Source organism: Dryobates pubescens, chromosome 6, assembly GCF_014839835.1.
Source record: "Dryobates pubescens isolate bDryPub1 chromosome 6, bDryPub1.pri, whole genome shotgun sequence".
Lineage (NCBI taxonomy): Eukaryota > Metazoa > Chordata > Aves > Piciformes > Picidae > Dryobates > Dryobates pubescens.
In genome coordinates, this window is record NC_071617.1 from 28,567,981 (window position 1) to 28,587,413 (window position 19,433).

General features: G+C 36.9%; 1 protein-coding gene across 4 annotated transcripts in view; it reads left to right on the forward strand.

Moving 5' to 3' along the window:
• Positions 1-19,433, forward strand: part of SMOC2 (SPARC related modular calcium binding 2) — a 134,220-nt gene that overhangs the window by 65,922 nt on the left and 48,865 nt on the right. For all 4 annotated transcript variants that reach the window (XM_054162805.1, XM_054162806.1, XM_054162807.1 and 1 more), the window contains exons 5-7: positions 1,223-1,270; positions 4,370-4,420; positions 5,046-5,120. In XM_054162805.1, coding sequence (XP_054018780.1) covers positions 1,223-1,270; positions 4,370-4,420; positions 5,046-5,120 — 174 coding nt within the window. The remainder of the gene's footprint in view (positions 1-1,222; positions 1,271-4,369; positions 4,421-5,045; positions 5,121-19,433) is intronic.

Sequence of the window (19,433 nt, forward strand, 5' to 3'; positions counted from 1 at the left end):
GATCTGGGGGGTTTTGTTCATTTATTTTAAACCTAGTGAATTTAGTTATTCCAGAGGGAAATAAATTAAGAAAATGAAGGCAACTAAATTATTTTAAACACTTCTGAGCATGTGCCAGGTGTGGAGTATAGTTTGGTTTGGTTTGTTGTTATTAGTTGGTGGGTTTTTCTTTTGTTTTGTTTTTCATTAAAATTGGTTTCTGCAAGAGAATGTGGTAAGAATTGATAGACTGTGTTTTTAATTATTGACCACTCCATTTAGCCTCTCAGAGAGAGGACAAAACACCATTTTTAAAAGTTTGGGGGTTTGTTGTTTTGGTTTTTTTTAATGCAGCAGATATAGATAGGTTGACAAGTGGCTAGGAGTTAGAATCATACCAATGGTTCTAATAATGAGATATAGCAAGACATGAGATTTTGAACCTGAGGACAACTACCTCTTGGAAAAACTACTGAAAAAAACCGATAGCTTCTCCATTTCTTGGTTACTGGAAATCAAGATTGGATGCTGGGTCTGGCTGGAGTGCAGGCTGGTAGGATCAGCTGTTAAAAACCGCATCTCCTTCAAACTTCTTAACTCCCTTCCCACTGTTACTGTCTACTTTCCTAAGGATCATAGCTTCTAGGGACATCTTCTGAGTTTGTGAGCTCAAACACAGCATAAGGTGCTGGCCTTGCCTTCCTCAACAGATCATGCCAGCATATGGTTTCTGAAGGGCTTTGCATGAAGTATTTAAAGCAGAAAGGGATGTTTTTTCATTTGAGTCAGGGTTGGGCTAGAAGCTGATGAAAACCTTCAGAGCACTCGAAGTGCATGAGCAAGATCCTGTGTAAGAAGAGTGCTGCTCTGCACAAGGGACCATGAGGGAGCAGTGCTAGGGCAAAGCATCTTACTGCAGGACATGTCCTCGCTGTATCAGAGGGGAAGGGGAACATTGACTCTGCAGCACATAAGCATGTACTTGCACATGTGTCTATGTAGTGTTTAATATTATTTCTTTATCAGGTCCTTTGGTGTGTAAGAAGTAGCATCTGACAGCGAATTGATCACATGCAAATGCAGAAGTCAGGCAAAGTTACAATATTTGTTTGCAGGGGAAGAATTTGAACATATTTATTGCTGTAATAAACAGAAATGAATCATTAAAACAGAACTGTGTTTCTTAAAAAACATTAAAAGTAAATACAGCATTTCCCTGGTTAATTCCTTTTTCCAATTGCAGGTTCAGTGAGTGAGAAGCTGCCACAACGAGAAGGTGCAGGAAAAACAGGTAAATATCTTAGTTAAGCTTGAAATAGAAGTTAAAATAGCTGTGGGATATACCACTTTGATTTTCCATAGGTTTAAATTATCAGTTTATATTAATCATGTAATATAGCTGCACATGTAATAAGAATACATATATATGTGCTATTAAATTTATGTCATCATTGTAGCTATTTAGTAAATTCCTAAGTATAAATATATATATATATGTATATGTATGCATATATGCATAGGCATTTTCTAGTCTCAGACCTATTCTGTGCTGTTTGTAAGATATTTTTTCCCACATAGCCTTACTCTGAAATTTTTCCCATACTCTTTTCTTGTCCTGGAGGACAGATTATTCTGTCTGTTGATAAAGGCAGCATTCTGGAGTCCCAAAATCTCAGGAACCAAATTCCTCATTTTATTTCCACAGCAATCATTACTTGAGTCATCTTGGACCCAGCACTTTACTCTGTATTGAGATTAATTAATCTGATGGTTTGTATTCATGGCCAGATGATTGTTGTTGTTAGCCATAGGTCATGGTGTATATCTTGCTAGCAGGACAAAATCTGATGTGAGTCCAACATTGCTGGTAATTTAAATGAGGAAGATGTCTATGCCTGGTGGGTCATACCTGTTGCAGTTGTTCATCTCACTTCTCCAGGTACTCCAATACTGAAACAAGATTTCCAGCTGCAGATTTTAGAGGTCAGGAGGTTTGTTTGCATGTTTGCAAATTTACACATTAAGGCAAACAGGAATGAAGTTTGAAAGATAAATCCTGAAGTATCTTCCCTAGCCCCACAGTTCCCTCCTCTGTCCAAGGGAAGTATTCAGACTGAAAAGTACAGGTGTCAGAGATGGATTCACATCCCTTTTATGTAATTCTTAGCTGACTGCAGGACTACAGGTAAATGAACTCTGATAACAAACATAATTGTTTCTGTTTAAATGTATGCACATATGGACTGATGTGGATGTGGCATCCGGGAAGACCTATGGAATTAGCCTTTGAGGTAACTAATTAACATGAAGATGAACCGCTCCACAGTTGTTAATCTCTATTGAATGATGTTTTGAATAATGAAACGTTATACACGTCTTATCACAAAAGGTTGTTGTAACAAGATGATGTACCCAACAGAGTGCAAACAGAAAATTAATGAGACTTCCTTCAGATAAAGGGTGCTTCAGGAGTTCTTGTAGCTGTTCCAGTTCTGAAGTGAATACCTTTCAGATTATACAGATATCTTGTACCTAATGTTGGTTCATTGATGGTCAAGAGCAAACCTGTTTCTTTTGAGTTAAGGGGAACTGAGGCCACTTTTATGAGTCAATCACTGAACAATTGTTGAGTTTTAAAAACCCTCAACCTTTTAAATGTTAAAGCAGTTTGAAATGCTGCTTAAGCATAGTTCAAGGGGCAATTTTTGACTGAGCTGATAATCACTAAAATTACAGCATTATATCTGTATTTCAGGTAGTAACTTAAGACCAAATATGGCTCAAACCAAAACTGTGTGCCAGAAGATGATTTGAAAAATGTCATTTAAACTCAAAGTTTCTGTCTAGGCTCTTTGTAGTATTTTCCTGCTATAAGCTGCCCTCTGAACCTCTGACTTTTCCGAGTCACATATCTATTGATGATCAAAATAGAAGTCTGAATTGTCAGTGCACCTGGATGCTTGATGGCCTCTCTAAAATTAATCAATGGTCTTATTCCACCACCCAGAGGACAGCACAAAAATACCAGCAGAACTAAGGAGAAGTGACAGTCTGTTATGAAGTTGGAGCGAAGTGTTCTATCATTGCATGGACATGCAAAATAAGCATTCTTAAAAGAAACCTCCTTATGCTTTGGTTAAAATATTTTGCAGTGAAAATAGGTTTCTATTGCTGCCACTTTGGTTCTGTGAAAAACATGGATGTTTGTGTTCCACAGCTGCAAATATGGGTTTACCTGCTATTAGTATTTACTTGATATCTGCATTTGTAACCAGAAGAAAAGGTCAGTCTCTCCAAATCCTCTGCATGGTTTCATAAAGGTAATACAGATTTGCAAAAAATCTGTGATGATGGGAACAAAAAAATCCACCCCAAAAGAACAACAAAAAACCCAACAAAAAAAAAAAAAGGAGGAGGCTGTTCTGAATTCTAGCAGCAAGAGGAAATAGAAATAATGCGTTAGCCTTAAAGCTGTAACTCAGTGTTACCATGGTAATAAAACCCTTGTGTGGAAAATGCTGTTTACTGCATCTTGATTTTGGATTTAGCTCCATGCTACAGGAAACAGCATGACTGGAAAATATATGCTAGCAAGGCCTACTAAGTCATGTTTACCCAATATCTGACATAACTAAAAATAATAAAAATGGGTCTTTGGATATCTCTCTTTCTCACAGAATATTAATGTAAATAATTTTTCATACTGAATATTTCTTCTACAGCACTACTTCCACTGTGTTTTACTGAACCTAAAATTTCACACAGTATCTTACCATTTCTGTAAATTTTCCTCCCTCTTTTCTTGTAGTAATGGGTGCTAGTGGATGGATGGAGATGGCTGACCGACTGACAAGAATCATACAAACAATATTCTTGTTCTTTAATCTGTGAATCTTGCTTATAAGATGAGCTTGAATGTTAAGCAGCTATTGCTCTGCCAAAAGAAACTTTCATTTTAAGGTGCTGACATGCCTGCAGCCACTCATTCACTTCAAACTTCCTTTGCTTTCACAAGTCTTACTCCTTCTATACATTTATCTAATTGTTTCTTTAGAAAAGCTGATTTGATCTGGGATAAGCTGTAGGTATCAATGTGCAGCATTAAAACTGAAGAATTACTCTCCAGGAAGCAATCTGATCACTTCATGCCTCATCAAAGACCCTGCAATCATTTCACCAGCCATAACTTAAAAAAAACATCCATTTCTAAGTTGTAGTCTGTAGATTTAATGTATGTATGCTGGAAGTATATACAAATGACATTTAAATTATTGCTTGTTTGCTGGCCGGGGCTATGTGCAAATCATTCGTATCAATCATATATGTACACTTATTTAGCTTACTCTCGTAATTGTAGTCTCCTTGCAAATCTTTTCCATTCTGAATTCAGATGATGCCTCAGTTCCTGCGCTGGAGACTCAGCCTCAAGGCGATGAAGAAGGTGAGCATCAACAGGAGCTTGATAATAAACTATGCACTATGGACTGTACACAACAGCATCAAATGCTGCTGTAAGTTAGGGCAGCAAGAAATTGAAAGCATTGTGCGTTTCTTCGAGATAAAGACAGCAAACACAACAGAGTCTTTTACTTACAAGCAATGCATTTCATGTGATAGTTTGAGATTATGCTGTAGCTATGAAGTCTGACATTAACAACTGTAAAAGGCAGAGGGAGGTTTTAAACCTGAGGCAGAGTGCAAATTAAAACTGTATGGCTGAATAAGGAAGTTAAAAGATAAATTCTATCCTCAACGTATTGTTTAATAATAGTAAGGATGAGGCTCTGTCAGGCTAATTTGCCTGTGGGGAGATTTGATGGTCTGTAAATGGAAAGCTCAAGGCCCACATACAACTACGGTCATACATTGTGCCTGCCTTACTACTCACTGCAAATCTTACAGAATCTGATTTAACTCTATTACACATTTGGGGAGATTTTTATTCTGATTAAACAGATTTTTAGTCAAAAGTTATTTCTTATAATTGTTCTCATGAATGAGTAAGGAAGGAAATATTCCTGCCTTTGCATGTTTTTTTTTGGTTTGTTTGTTTGCTTGTTTTCTAGATATAGCTTCTCGTTACCCCACCTTATGGACTGAACAAGTGAAAAGTAGACAAAACAAAACCAATAAAAGCTCAGGTAAGATATATGTTGTCCTTACTTCACAGAGCTCCTGTGAAGATGCAAATTAAGTCCGCTTTGTTGAATCTGAAGCCATTTAAGAGAAAGACATTTTAATAACTATTATGCTTCCACTCTCATCTGTGATAATGACTTAATGATTTATGGTACATCATATGTTTACTGCATATGGAACTATTTTTGGCCAGGCTTTAGTGGATGTGAATTGCCATGACCCCACTAAAGTGTCTGGCTGACATCTGTTCTCATCTGTTTGTGGGTTTGACGTTTATTTTTCACATCATCTTTAATTCTCTGCCTCTACTTAGAATTTCTTTGTGTTTTTTTGTTTTTTCTTTTCACTGGAAGGTGCTGTGTAGTGGTGCTGGGAAAATGACAGTGTGAGTTATATATTTTGGGTGGTAAATACTAGGAGGGAAACCTGAAAATAAGCAAACTCGTGTAAGAAGCCAGTTGTCTGTTAGGAAACTGGAAAGACAGCTGCTTTTACCTGTGTTTTTTTTTTGCTGCAGCATTCACCTGCTACTTAAAGGATGATCACCAATTTAGTATGAATTAATTATGTTACTTTTTATATTGGATTATGTTTACTGTTCAGAATTGAGCTTTCTACACCTGGGCTAAGAATGTCAGGTGAATGTCCTAAGACTGAAATCATATTGAGGCACATTCAGTGCTTTGGTGAATTCTGAGTTTTGATGCCTTCCTCACTGTTCATTCCTCTTAGTGGAGTAAACTTTAGGGAGTCTTCTTGAGCATTCTGGAATCTTTGTCTTTGGAAAAAATGTTTAATTTGAAAGGGAACATTAATCATATAGGCTATAAATCAGCAAGTCACCCAAAAGCACACTTCAGGTCCAGTAGAAACTGAGGTTGTGCTTGACATTAAATACTGTGCTTCAATATTCTACTGAACTGAAGCCCAAAAGTATTTAAAAGGACCAGGAATCATCATAAAAAAAGAAAGACTAAGTGGTTTGCAAATTATTTTATGTAAGCTATTTCTAACATCAAAACAATAATTATTAATATTTGTTAATCTCCTTGATTTTCCAGTAAAGGAAGGGACCTTAAACAGAGTGTATATCAGAATTTGAAGCAAACACTTTCCATGTTGGAGATTTATTCTGTTATTTCTTTAGTCAGTGTTGGCAAGAACAGAATTCTTTTGGGATTTCTATTGTGTAAAATGCATGTATAGAAATATATCATTTTTAGGAGTGTTTAGTTAATTTTTAGAGTGCTGGAGACTTGATCTAAAGCAAGAATTCTTGAGCTTGCAGTGCAGTTTCTGGAAGCCTTAGAAAAAAAACCAAGAAAAGTTAGGTTTATTACTGTGGCTGTCGTTATTACTGAAGATGTAGTTACAAAGGAAGTGAAACCAGAAGTGTAGTCTACTTGTCTTGTGATTGCTAGCCAATGGTGCATTAGTATCAAAAGTATGATAGTGATGGAATTGCTAACAACAGGACTTGGTCACAACTGTGCCATGTATAGGGGATCTCTGGAGGGCTAGCAAATGATGGTTTGAGATACCATACCCTGACTAGCAGAAGTAAATCAGCAAACACTGTATAATCTCCTTTGCTTTAACTTGTAGGCATACCCACTGTGCTAGAAAGGACCACTGCTCTCTTTGCTGTAGTTTCTCTTGTATATGTAACATACATATTCTATCCAGATGAATCGAGGTGCTAAAAACAGTGTCCACCAGTTGTGCTGGCAGCATCTCTTCCAGAATCCAAAGTATAATGGGTGTCGGTTGTGGTATATTTAGAAGTTGTTTTGAATATGAGCCTCACTGATAGTCAGTAAAAAGATCTTTTTAGTCCCTGAAGAAAAAAGAAACAAAACAGGTTAGACTTTGTTTATTACCTCTCAGAGCGGTGCCAAGGTTTTTTTGGAACATCACAGAGACTGAGATCTGGGCTGCCATGTGTACAGACTAGGAAAGACCTCATGACTGAATCCACTGGACTTTAAGTTAGCCAGTTTTGGGCACCTGCACTTCAACATAAGCAATAAATACAATTGTAATCTTTACACAGTTTGATTAGTAAACTCCGATTCAGATTTCGTCATGCAGATACTTGAAAACTTACGGAAATGTACTCATCTCAGTAAAGTCAGGAGAATTTATGGCTGCATATGAACTGTGCTTATAAAACAAAATATGAAACCCATTCATAAAGGGCAAAATTTTTCCTTTGTTATTCTACAGTAACCTAAATGCTTTTGAATAAATTCTTCGGGTGCAAATAACACTATGACCTAGCCCTGCCTGTAGGAAATAACTCAAGCAAAATGATAATGCTAAAAAATTCAGCTAAAATCCCTACATCCTACTTAAAGGCTGACTATTTTAGTCTGTATTGCTTTTATTTTTATGTAGTTTTTATGTGAATTGAGATTCTAATATGACATGGTGAGCAAGTCATGACCATAAAGAAACCTGCCTTTAACTGAGAAGTAATTCTGTATGGGAATGTTTTTGTGAGTTAGCTGATCACAAATAAATACATGCAATTTATTTGTACTCATCCTAAAGTGGTTTGGTTTTGCTACTCTGCGAAAGACCTGACAATTACAATTACCCAGTAAAATGAGCGTAAGATTTTAGGATTTGGAAGATAAAATATAATGTCTCAGGAAATTCTAGTTTATATTAGTTACCCAGTGCTCTCATTTGATTAAATCAGCCAAAATTAATTTAACACAGAGTAATGGCATTTGGGAAACTTACAGAAGCAAGGCATGAAATTACTGGATTACATAATCATGCTCTATAGTGCATATTCTTTCTGTTGGCTTAAAGAAATAGGCTTTTGCTGCTCACTAAAGGCATTTTTAGAGTGGTACTTCATCGTGGTGGTAGGAAAACCCCAGCCTACATTGGATCTAGTAACAATAATTGTTTAGAGTGGTGGATTTAGGTAGAAACACCTCTGGTATGTCACTACATGACAGTGCAAATACTTTCCCATCACCTAACAGGGAAAATGCAGTTCCCTGAGGAGAGCGGAAATTTCTTACGTTCTCTGTGATACATCTGCTCTATCAGCAGTTTATATCTCTATGGGATACTAGGAAACCAAGTGTGACATTTTTCAGAGGATGTATACGCTCATTTGTGTATAGGCAAAGGAAGGCTAATACAATCCATTTCACAATGGCCAGTGAAGGTTAGGATTCATTTTGCTAGCTTGAATTTAAGAGCCAATTCTTTAAAATATTCTGCTGTGGGTATATTTCTGTGAAAAGGGTAAGTTTAACTGATAATACTCTTAATGTCTAAAAATCCTTAAAGTACTGAGTAATTCCTATGTGCAGTCTGTACACCACACAAATGAGAATAAATAATAGTCAGTGTAAGATTTCATTAATCTTGCAAGTACAAGATGCAAAAGTTACCCATCATTTGGAATATCTGTACATATGTACTTAAGGTCTTCAGATGGCATTATTAGCACTAAGGGTTTGTATGTTCATTGATCACTTGTGTAATTTAATGAGCATTGTAAAGTGATTGAAATATTAACACTTGTTTTGCAGATAATCCGATATCACTGGCAAAATAGCGGATACTAAGAAATTGTCACATTCTTTTGTACTTTCCTTAACTTGACTTTGATTCATGTGTTAAGTGGGTAGAAATTTAGAGCCCCTGGTAGTCAATGGCAGAACTCCCAGAGAGCATTTGAACAACCATTCATACTCTCACTATATGCTAGTAGTTCACCCAGCAGTTTGTGTTTCATCTGGATCCGGCACAGGCACGTGATATGGTGCTTGTGCCAGCTTCATGCTTTCTGCCAGCTTTATGCTTTAAGCAGGTGCTAGAGAATGAGTCATACATGATCCAGCATAAAATAGGGTCAGCTCAGTAGAAACTTTGTTCTGGAATAAAGCCCGCTGAGGAAGGGCCAAGCTGTCCAAATTCTTAATGCATCTATGCAAAAAGTAGTGAATATGACAACTTTCCATTTAGAATGAAGAATCCTTAATCAGAATTAATTGTTTCCTCAAGTAGATTTCAGACAGTGTACTTGGATATTCATATAATGTAGAATCATCTTCAGTATGTTTTTTTTACTTTGGCTGTGCATGCTTGAAAGGAACATGCAGCTTTTTATTTAATTTTCAGCCACAGTGGAGTAGTGTATTATTTCTGCCATTTTACTACAAACCATCAGTTTCAGGGCTTTAAAATCTGTTCCACGGTTGTATCAATTAGCCCCACAGGACTTGATGCAACACCATCCAGGAGAACACTGAAGTGCACACACAGTAATGAAAACAGTTAGTATAATATCTGCTGTGAATGCTTTCTTAAAAGACTAAAATAGGACATTAAAGTGATATTGTAACTACTGCTAATGTGTCTGTATCTATACCAAATACTCATTGCATTTATCGCTCTATATAGACTGAATCTGTTGGCAAAGTCTGCCAATGAGGCTGACTAATGTGACAGAGTGACATTCTAAGATTTGAATGCAGTTTTTATTGCCTTGTCATCTGACTGCTTTAAAGCATTTGTACTTATGAGCTTTTCTCACATGGAAACTATGTTGGTTGTTAGTGAGGTTTCTGTTTTCTTAGCTTGCTTTGTTTTGTTTCTCAGAGGCAATTGCTCCACTGGGATCACTGTGCACAGATCATTCCCTGAAAGTCACCTTCTTACAAAGGACCAAGACAAACCTTGTTCCACACTCCAAAGCTCATGTTCATTCCAAATGAACCTGGCTAGTGTTCTTCTGTTATGACTATCATTGCAAATTTCAGCCCTGAAGTTGAAAAAGCCTACATGAAAAAAAAACAAAACATTAGCTTTCAAAGGAAATAAATGCAGGAGTTTTTGTGTCGCCCAATCACATCAATTCTAATAGCCCAAGCATAGGAAAATTAATAACTTAGAGACAGGAAAATGAGTAACAGCTCAGTGACTTTGTATTTATTCTCATTAATTCTTGCATTTTCCAGATGTTGATTTTAATATTGACTGAAGATAAATTACATGTGATTGAAGTTGTGAGAGCTTGTAGAAAATATAAGATCCAGTTGCATGCACCAGTTACACGTTTATTACAAATTAATTAGTTTCTAAAACTATTCTGAGTTAGACTTATTTGCCAATGTGAAAGTTTGAGATATTAAACCAGTTATTACAGAAGGAAACCAAAATGGATATCATAGCAAACTGAGAAAAGAACACAGGGAAGAAAGTGTTGTAAAAGTCTGTTGCCTTCATTTTCTTGGCAGCGATTCCTAGTGAGTTATATGTTGGCCTGCAGAATCCTGGTCAGTCTTCCATTCTCAGATTTGCTTAAAATTAAGAGGGGCAGGTGAGAACTTAAGAACAGAATAGATACATACGTCCAAAGAGACTTACTTACTGAACTTGTTATGCCAGTACTGAACACTCGGAAACTGGGTTTAAGTTTATATAGAAAGTAGTTTAGCATAGAAAAATAGCCCAAGTAGGAGAGATTCATTAGCTAGAAACCCCTGAAACCCCAGCTATTACCTCATTTCAGCCTCAAAGACAATTTTTCCTTCTAACAATTGATGAAGCATCAGCCATACTCAAAGACGGAATTTGTATTCCCAAACTTGAGTTGCAAATACAGTCATTAGCTATAGCTGGAGGAACCAAGGGCATGGAAGTAAGTTATCTCCCATAATCTGTGAGGAAGGAGTTAAGAACCTGTTATGCCCCCTGGCTACTCAGGGCTGTAAGGGCTGTAAGGGCTGTAAGGAGGATCTGGGAAACTCCAGGCCTCAGTTTTGGGGAAGATTATGGAACGGTTCACTCTCAACCTGAAAGGAGGTTGTAGAGAGGCTGGTGTTGGTCTCTTCTCCCAAGTAACTAGCAACAGACAAGAAGAATTGGGCTGGTGTTGTTCCAGGGGAGGTTTAGATTAGACATTAGGAAAAACTTCTTTACCAAGGGAGTGTTGAGGCATTGGAACAGGCTGCCCAGGATGGTGGCAGGGTCACCATCACTGGAGATGTTCAAGAACCATGTAGATGTGGCACTTCAGGATATAGTTTAGTGGTCATTGTAGTTGGGTTGTGGTTGGACTCAATGACCTTAAAAGTATTTTCCAATCTTAATGATTCTATGATTCTGTGACTGGTTTAAATCCAGATATTATTATGAATTTTATAGCTTCTGCTCATCTTCAGGTCAATTTCTTACACAAGAAAAGACACTGGCATTTTTTCATGACATCTACAGCTGAAGTCTGAGTGTTTTGTGATGACCAGAGATCTGGCTTTTGAACATCAAAAAATTTGTGGGTGCTGAAGACAAAACTTTTTATTTGGCCCGTTATCTCAATGACTATGGAAGATAAAGAGCAAAACACTGTGAAGAAGTAAAAACCCTAACAAACCACCCCTCCCCCCCCCCAAAGACCACACTAACAAACAAGGACAACAACAGAAAAACACCACACCCAAAAAAACCCAACAGAAGAAAATCTCCCAAACAAATGATACAGAGAAGTACTGGAAGCTTCCAGGTCAACAGAGCTTTGGCCTTCTCAGACTCTTTGTATTGGCTCTGATTGCTAGCTCATTAAATGCTCCTTTTAGAGTTCTTGAATGAATTCAAATATTTGGAGTGAACTATAACTTGTTATTTGCATTTTACTGTAAAACTAGCATTGTTAAGAAATTGTTGAGTGAGGCTCTGCCACTGTCACATCTTGTTATGTCCTCTACTGGTTTATTTTTAAACATTTTGAAGAATAGGAGGTAATCCTCTTTTCTTGTCTTCCATTTCTTAATGTTTCTGTTATGAATCAGAATAATTTCAGGGTAATACTCTTTTATCATACTGAAGTAGTATCATTAGGACCAGTCAATAATAATTAACTAAGTTCCAATGTAGAACTTTGTCTTAACAATTTATACTGCTGTCCTAGTCTTGATTTAACTGTTACACAAAGAAGAGAACAGTGCTTTTCATCCTCTCCACCTGTGAAAAAAAATTGCTTTTCATCCTTCTTGGCCCCCTTGCCTTTCCTAAATTGGTGAAGGAAAGCTAGAGTTTTCTTTCAGTTCTTTCAGCCTCTTCCAAGAAGATAAAACTTTCCAGACCTCCTCACAGTGCTTGTATATTATGATGCATCCTTTATTTGCAGTCCACTGGGTTCATGCTTCGTATAGTACTGTCCTATCTTTAACAATCTTTTTCACAAGCATTTTCATTTATCTTCATTTTAACTCTACATATTAGTTCAGAGCATTTTTATAAAGATCAAGCACTGACATTTCCACTGTTTGCCTCCCACTGCAGGGGAAGATCCTCCCATCCTAAACCACTAGAAAACCAGAGTTCTGGTTTACATCCAGTTGATGTTCTTTATGCATAGGATGTTCCAGGGTTTTATTGGACTCCTACTGGGGGAGTGTGGGGAGGAAGGAATAATTAAAAAAAAAGAAAGAAAGAAACAAAAAGAAAATAAAAGTTCTGGTTTAGGCAAGGTTCGTAATTTCTATTTTACTGCATGTGTTAGAATTTGGTGCCAAAAGATAGTAATCTTTCCTGACCATTTTAAATTATATCACATTAATTTCTGCAGCGAGTAAATAACACAACAGTCTTGCTTGATGTTGCTCTTTAGTTTTCAGATATGCATTTCCCTACCTACCTGCAGCTTTCCAGTTTACCAGATGCCAGATTGTATAATCAAAAAAAGCAGCAATAGGCTTCATAAATCCTAATAGGGATTTATACAAGTTAACAGTGTGTATTTTAGTGACAGATACAAAAATAATCAGGTAAGTCATGTTAATGCACAGAGACATATTGAAGTGGATTATATCTAAAGATATAACCTTTCTGAAAAATATGTTAATCAGTCAAGAAAGTCTCAATCTGGCTATAGCTATACTGTGAATACTGGGTGGTCTGTAGAAGACAGGTTTTCCAAATTTTGCAGCCAATTAGAAGTCCAACAAGGTCAACAGTAAGAGCTGCCAGACCTCCCATCATCATGCTAATGACCTGATAGTTTGAAGAACATTTCTATGTTCCATGCTGAGGTACCTTCCCTTCACTGCCCATCCCTCCTCAGTAAACAATCCTAAAAGTAATGAACATAGGTAGAAAATTACATATCTTTATCAACATAGTAAAGGCAAATTTTTTCTTGATTATAATGCACTTCCTTGGGCCAGAGGCTCAAGTCAAGTATGAGCATATCAAATCTTAATTTGCAAACTGACATCTATGCAACTGTCCTCATTTTCTCTGAAATATGAAGAAAACAATGCAACTCCTGAGATCAAGTCATATTACAAAAGAAAATAAATATCTACAATGTCAGAAAGCTCTGAGACATATCAAACCTTTAGCAAATAGGTGGTTATACTCCTGAAGAAAAAGAAATCCTATTTTTCTTCTTTGGCAAAGAAAGTTGTTGTGTCGCTCCAAGGATATCCACTAATCTCCTACATTTTGCAAGGTTAAGAACTCCTTATATCTCCATCTGTGAGCTGATCTGAGATCTTTTTATCTGCAAAACGCTGTATATACCCCAAGTACTGTATTATTACTGGCTTGCTTTCCACTTCACTCTGTCCATCATGCTCTGTCTTCTCTCATAGCAGACTGTTCCAGATAAATGATAGATGCTGTGTTTTCCCTGCACTCCACACTGGCTAGAAATAACATTAACTATTGTTGTCATAATGCACTAGATTTCTGTGTTAACTGGAGAAGAAGCAGTGGTTGGAGAGACAGACCACTGTTTTTCATTAAGATATTTTTAATACCTGTTTTAGTTTAAGAACAGCAGGCCAAGTATCTGTATTCAACCACAAATAAAACTATGTTTAAATAAGATTAAGGCTGTAAATTAAATTTCAGATGTTAAATTCTCATGGTGTGTTACAAAACACAAGAGAAAACAGAGGGCAATGCTTAATATACCAAATTGGTTGAAAATGTAGCCTTACAAGGAAAACATTGGCTTCTTAGGGATTTTTTTTCTGAAACTCTATGCGTTTTCAGTTAAAATTCAGATTTTTCAGGATTCAAAGAATGAAAAATAAACCAGAACAAAACCCAACAACTTCAAAAAGTGGAATAGTTTTGGGTCAAAACTAAAAATCTTGATTGGTCATTTTAATGCTTTGTGACAGCTGTAATTGTGAAATGTTATTAGTACCTTCTTTTTTTCAGGGTTTTCAGAAAACTTGTAGTCATCTTGGATTTTAAGATACAGTTTTGACAAGAAAGTAGAAAGTATGTCAGGACTGCGTGATCTGTTCAGGTTCAAATCATAGGAAAGGCTGAGTGTCTTCCTCAGTCATTAGGCCAAATTTGAACCTCTGTACTGTTTTTCTGGTCTGTATTGAGGCAAAGTCCCATCCATGTAAGGGCTGAAAAGGGCTGATCCTGTCTGTTTACTTGTCATTTAGAGAATTCATCCACAGACTCTGTTGAAATGGAGGTTCTTAACAGACAGGGATGTGATTACTTCCAGAGGTTCATGACTGTCACTCTGTCATGGCGCCTGTCACCCTTTTTTCACAACAGCACTGTGCCCTTTTTTTGTGGCTGGCAAGAAGGTAGGGACCCTTTCTGTTGGTTTACATTTACCTAATTGGTCTGGGGAGCAGAAGTGTAGTAATTTCTGATTTTGAATGTTTCTTCTCTGACTTTCTCAAAACTTCCAACATGTAGCTAAAATGATAATCTCAATAGTCATTACTGCCTGAAAGTAATAAGAGAATCATTATTCTCATTGCTCTTCTGTTTGGCTGAACATAGGCTATATCCCATTTACCTTCAGTGACATAATATTAGTATTATAGTTTCTAATCAGGTTAAAAATGACTTTTAGGACTAGATGTTTCATTCCTTTGAGTTAATACAACAGAGAGGCAGGAAAAAAACAATATCAGAATAAATATCAGTCATTTGAAAGGTCATTTATCCCCTTTTCCCTCCCAAAATCTTGAGCAGGAAACAGTGGCTTCTATTGTAGGCACATATTTTGCCCAGTATAATAATTGCAAGGGACTGCAGGAGAAAGTGATTTCGTTTCAGTGAATGCGAAGCCTCATTTTACTCGGTGCAGAGTAAATAGGAATGATTTCATTGCAGTTTAGAGAGGCAATGCCGCTGAAGCTTTATGAGGATAGAAGATAATCAGATTTGGAAGTATTTTTTTATTAGTTTATTTTCCTCTAAATGAAGAAAGTAGTGGTACAAAACTGATTAAGGTGCTATTGCCTTTCTTGGAAACACGGTGCATGCTCATTTCTTTAGGTAGATAGTATATGGTATATCTGTCTGCTGGATCAGTGTTAATAGGAAAGTCTGCCTCAATCCTGCTCCTATTGCACAGCTGGAATCCCTCTTTGATGAATGTACTGTCAGTGCAAGGTCTCAGCTACAGTTGAAAAAGTCAAGAAAGTGTTTTCTCTTTATTTCCTCTCTGTTCAACTTTTTTTCTCTGTGGATGAGGTTAAGCATTTTGTACACTGAAGAACATTCATATTCAAAATCAAGGATTATTTATAAGTACCTTCATGCATGTCTGAACATCAAATGTCACATAACTAACCACAGTGTTATCCCCAGGGATGCCAGGGTGTAGGTACTTTTCCAACACATTTGTCAAAATGATCCTCTGTGGCTTTTATGTGGAACATCTCCTGTCCACAGCAAGGCTAGAGGGAACATCCCTTACTTTGGATCTTTTTGTCCTTTCTGTAATTAAGCAAAAAGTTTTGTGGGTCACAATGCTTACTTCACCTTTTTTCATACTGCTTTTATTGGAATCTTATGCAATTTTACCATGCTCCCTTTTATCTCTAGCATAATCAATCATCCTCACTTTGCTTGCATACACAGAATTCCATGTTCAGTTTCCAGAACTTTTTGGTTTGGTTTGGTTTGGTTGGTTTTTGTTTTCCTCAGTCTGTTTTCTCTGCTGTCAATATCTGAACTTCATTACATATTTTTTGATTTTTGCCTAAGTATCATTCCTCAATCTCAGATGCTGCTGTATTGGGCTTTTCTTGTAAGGCTGATTTCTCATCTGTCTATTCCTCCATCATTTCTTTTAGATTATTGCAGCCAAAGGCATAAATGGGAAGTTTTATGAGAAGAATAACCAAGGGAAAAGGTGTCATTACCTATCTGTGCAAGATTTCAGAGACTGTTTCAGGGATACCTTGTTCAGTTGTATCAATACTGTGGGATACCAAACTGCTGGAGCAGCTATGTGTTAGATCCTAAAGCTAGTGGAGTAAATTTTCAGTAGTAATCCAGTGCTTTTCTAAGTAAGAATGTTTCTTCACTCAAGGCTGCAAGGTTTTTGTGGAAATTCATTTGTATTTTTCAAATAAAAATCAATGCAAGTGTCATAAACATCCACACTATTGGTTTGAATGACCAGTGAATCGTGGCTTATATTCTGTGCCAATTTTACTTCCTCAGGATGTCACTGGGGAGGCTTAAGTAGCCTATTGTGTGCAAAAGCATCTGATGTCAACTTAACAGCAGTGAAATAGTGTGGCTTCATCATTTACATTTGGGGCAGCTAGGCCTCTAACAAGGGCTCTTCTTTTGGGAGGGCTACAGCAGTACAGATCAATGCAAGCAGAAGCAAAGGCTTTAGCAGAGGGACTTTGTCCAGTGCAAAACTATTGAATATGATAACTATATTTACAGACTTATATAGTATAGGAGGTGGAAATGAAGAAAAAGCTGTTGAACAGATTGATTGAAATAGTTGCATTTTTCTAAATGAGAAGGCACAGCTTAGGCCCTTTCTTTCAATTTCAGTTTCCATCTAGGCTTTGTCTTTTGTTTTGTTTCTTGATTTCTCTTTCAGACACGTAAATCATGACAATTGATTTTCACTCTTTTTCAACTCCTTCTGTCTGCAATCTGTACCTGCCATTGTAATCTGTACCTGCCATTGTAATCTGTACCTGCCATTGTGTAACTGCAATAAATATATATGTAGAACAGAAGCCAAAAGAAGATGCCCATGATTTTTGTACAAGGGAGAGCCTATGTCTTCACCTCCATGCTAACTTTCTCTAAATAAGCCTACACATCTAAAGCAAAATTTCTAGGTTTTAATGGTACCTGCTGTGAGATTTACTGTAGTTATTTACAAGCATGACCCAAGGCAAGCAGGTTTGTAATTACACAGGCTTTTCCACTCATCTTGCCTGTGTTTCTTCCTCCTGATTGATGGAAACAATTCCCAGTAAATGCCCTTGTGGACTTCATTAATTATGCCAATAGCTGATTGGTTTGTCCCAGAATGCTTCATAACAATAGAAAGATTTAATCAGCAACAGATCCCGTTGCAACAGCTTCACAACCTCCTGGGAGGTTGTGCATTATTTTCAAGACATCAAAAAAATCTTTAATCTTGCCAAATAAAAAGAAAACAAAACAAACAATGTATAATGTGTAGAAAGAATAACTGAACTGTCTTCACAGAAGCAATAATAAAAATGTTTCCTTATTAGATGTCAGAATGCCAGGATTACTGTTTGCTGTGATGCTTCTTGTCTGGAAAATATTAATATCTAGACTCTACCTTATCTGAACAGTTCTGGCAAGAACAGTCCTTTGGATTTTCTCTGTTGGTCTAAGAGAGCTTCAAAGTAAATAAGGCTTGTGGCAGATTGTGTGTGTGTGGAGATAGGATCGGAGCAAGTCAGAAAGGGTTGAAAATATTTGTGGGCAACAAGTTAAATAAACACTTTGAAAAATAAACATTTTCTGAAGCATTTTTGTTACTCTCCGACACACTGGATTTTTGGGAAGTGTTTCTGTGAGGTTTATTACATTGATGCAGGTCATTTGTATGGTGCATTAAATGCTTAGAACCAATAATCTTCTGAGCACTTAAGGTAAGCATGGGTTGCAAAGGTTTAAGGATCATTAGTCACACTTTAAAACTAATTTTACTGGTTCAAAAAAAAAAAAGAAAGATTGCTACTACACATTCAAAGGAAGCCTTTTGAATTTCTCTGGATATGCTAGAGACTAACTTCCTTGTTGGTGAGCCTTACTATGTACTGTGGAATTACAGTTTTCAGGAGCAGAAATTGTGCACTGGGATTTTCAATATGTTGGGAGGTCTTCCATTCTTCAAAAACATAGGGATGTTTCATTCTCACAACATATTTAGCATTCTTTACACTTCAGGAGCTATTTCCATCTGAAAATAGAAATGAAGGTGGGTTGGAATTAACATTTTTATTTTCAATTCAGATTGCTCTTGTTTTTCTCCAAAACCTGAAGATAAAGTCAAGACAAAGATTTGGCTTTGCTCTTGAAATGAAAGCACAAGATGAGCTCTTTAATCATGGCCATATAAGGAAAGTTGGTGTTTTGGTGTGGTTTTTTGTTGTTGCTGTTGTTGTTTTTTAAGGAAATAACTAAATAAAACCATATTAAAATATTTAAAAGTTGTTGAAGCTGAAAAACTAGAATATTAAAAAGTTGTTGAAGCTGAAAAAACAGAATATTCTTACTGGCTATTACTCTTCCTTGGCTCATCCTCTTTGTTCCATGCAAAACTTGGCTGAAATCAGTTGACAGCCTGCCTGCATCCTGTACCTCTCCTGTTACAAGTACTGCCTTCTTATATGCTATGTAAATAGTGTGGGTTTGCCCTAATGTGCTGGGGCAAAAGACCTGTAGAGCATTTAATGTAAGATGAGCCTTCAGATTTATGCAGGGTTAAAGCAGTGCAGCTGCCTTTTAAACAGGCTTCATATTCATGTTACTTGTGGAATCACACTGAGGACAAGACTGCATTCTGGGAGAAGGGTGACTCTGCAGCACTTTACAGAATTCACTTCTTGGTCTGTTAAAAGCCTTTTCATTGAACATCACAGTTATTGTAATAGGAGACATGAGCAATAATATACATGCTCATTTTCCACCTGCTTCTTGCCTTCTCTTTTAGAAAATGAAGAGCAAGTGAGAAGAAGAGACGCCAATTTTGATTCATCTGTTACTAATTAAGTGTTTAAGGGTGCAATTATATTCTCAGCCTTAGTACAGTTTTTAAATGCTGTGGGGTGTTTGGGGGTGTTAAGTAGATTTGAAGAATACATACCTGAGAATCTTGGAGGTGAAATCATACTGCTCAGCTACAGAAGAGGCAGTGGCGATGATAGTAGCATAAACTTTTGTACTGTGGCTCTCAAAGCAGCACTGCCTGAAACACCGAGGAAGAAAGAATTTCTGCTTCAACAGCCTATAAATCTCTGTATTTCGGTTCAGTGTCAGAGGGTGAAATCCTTGCTATT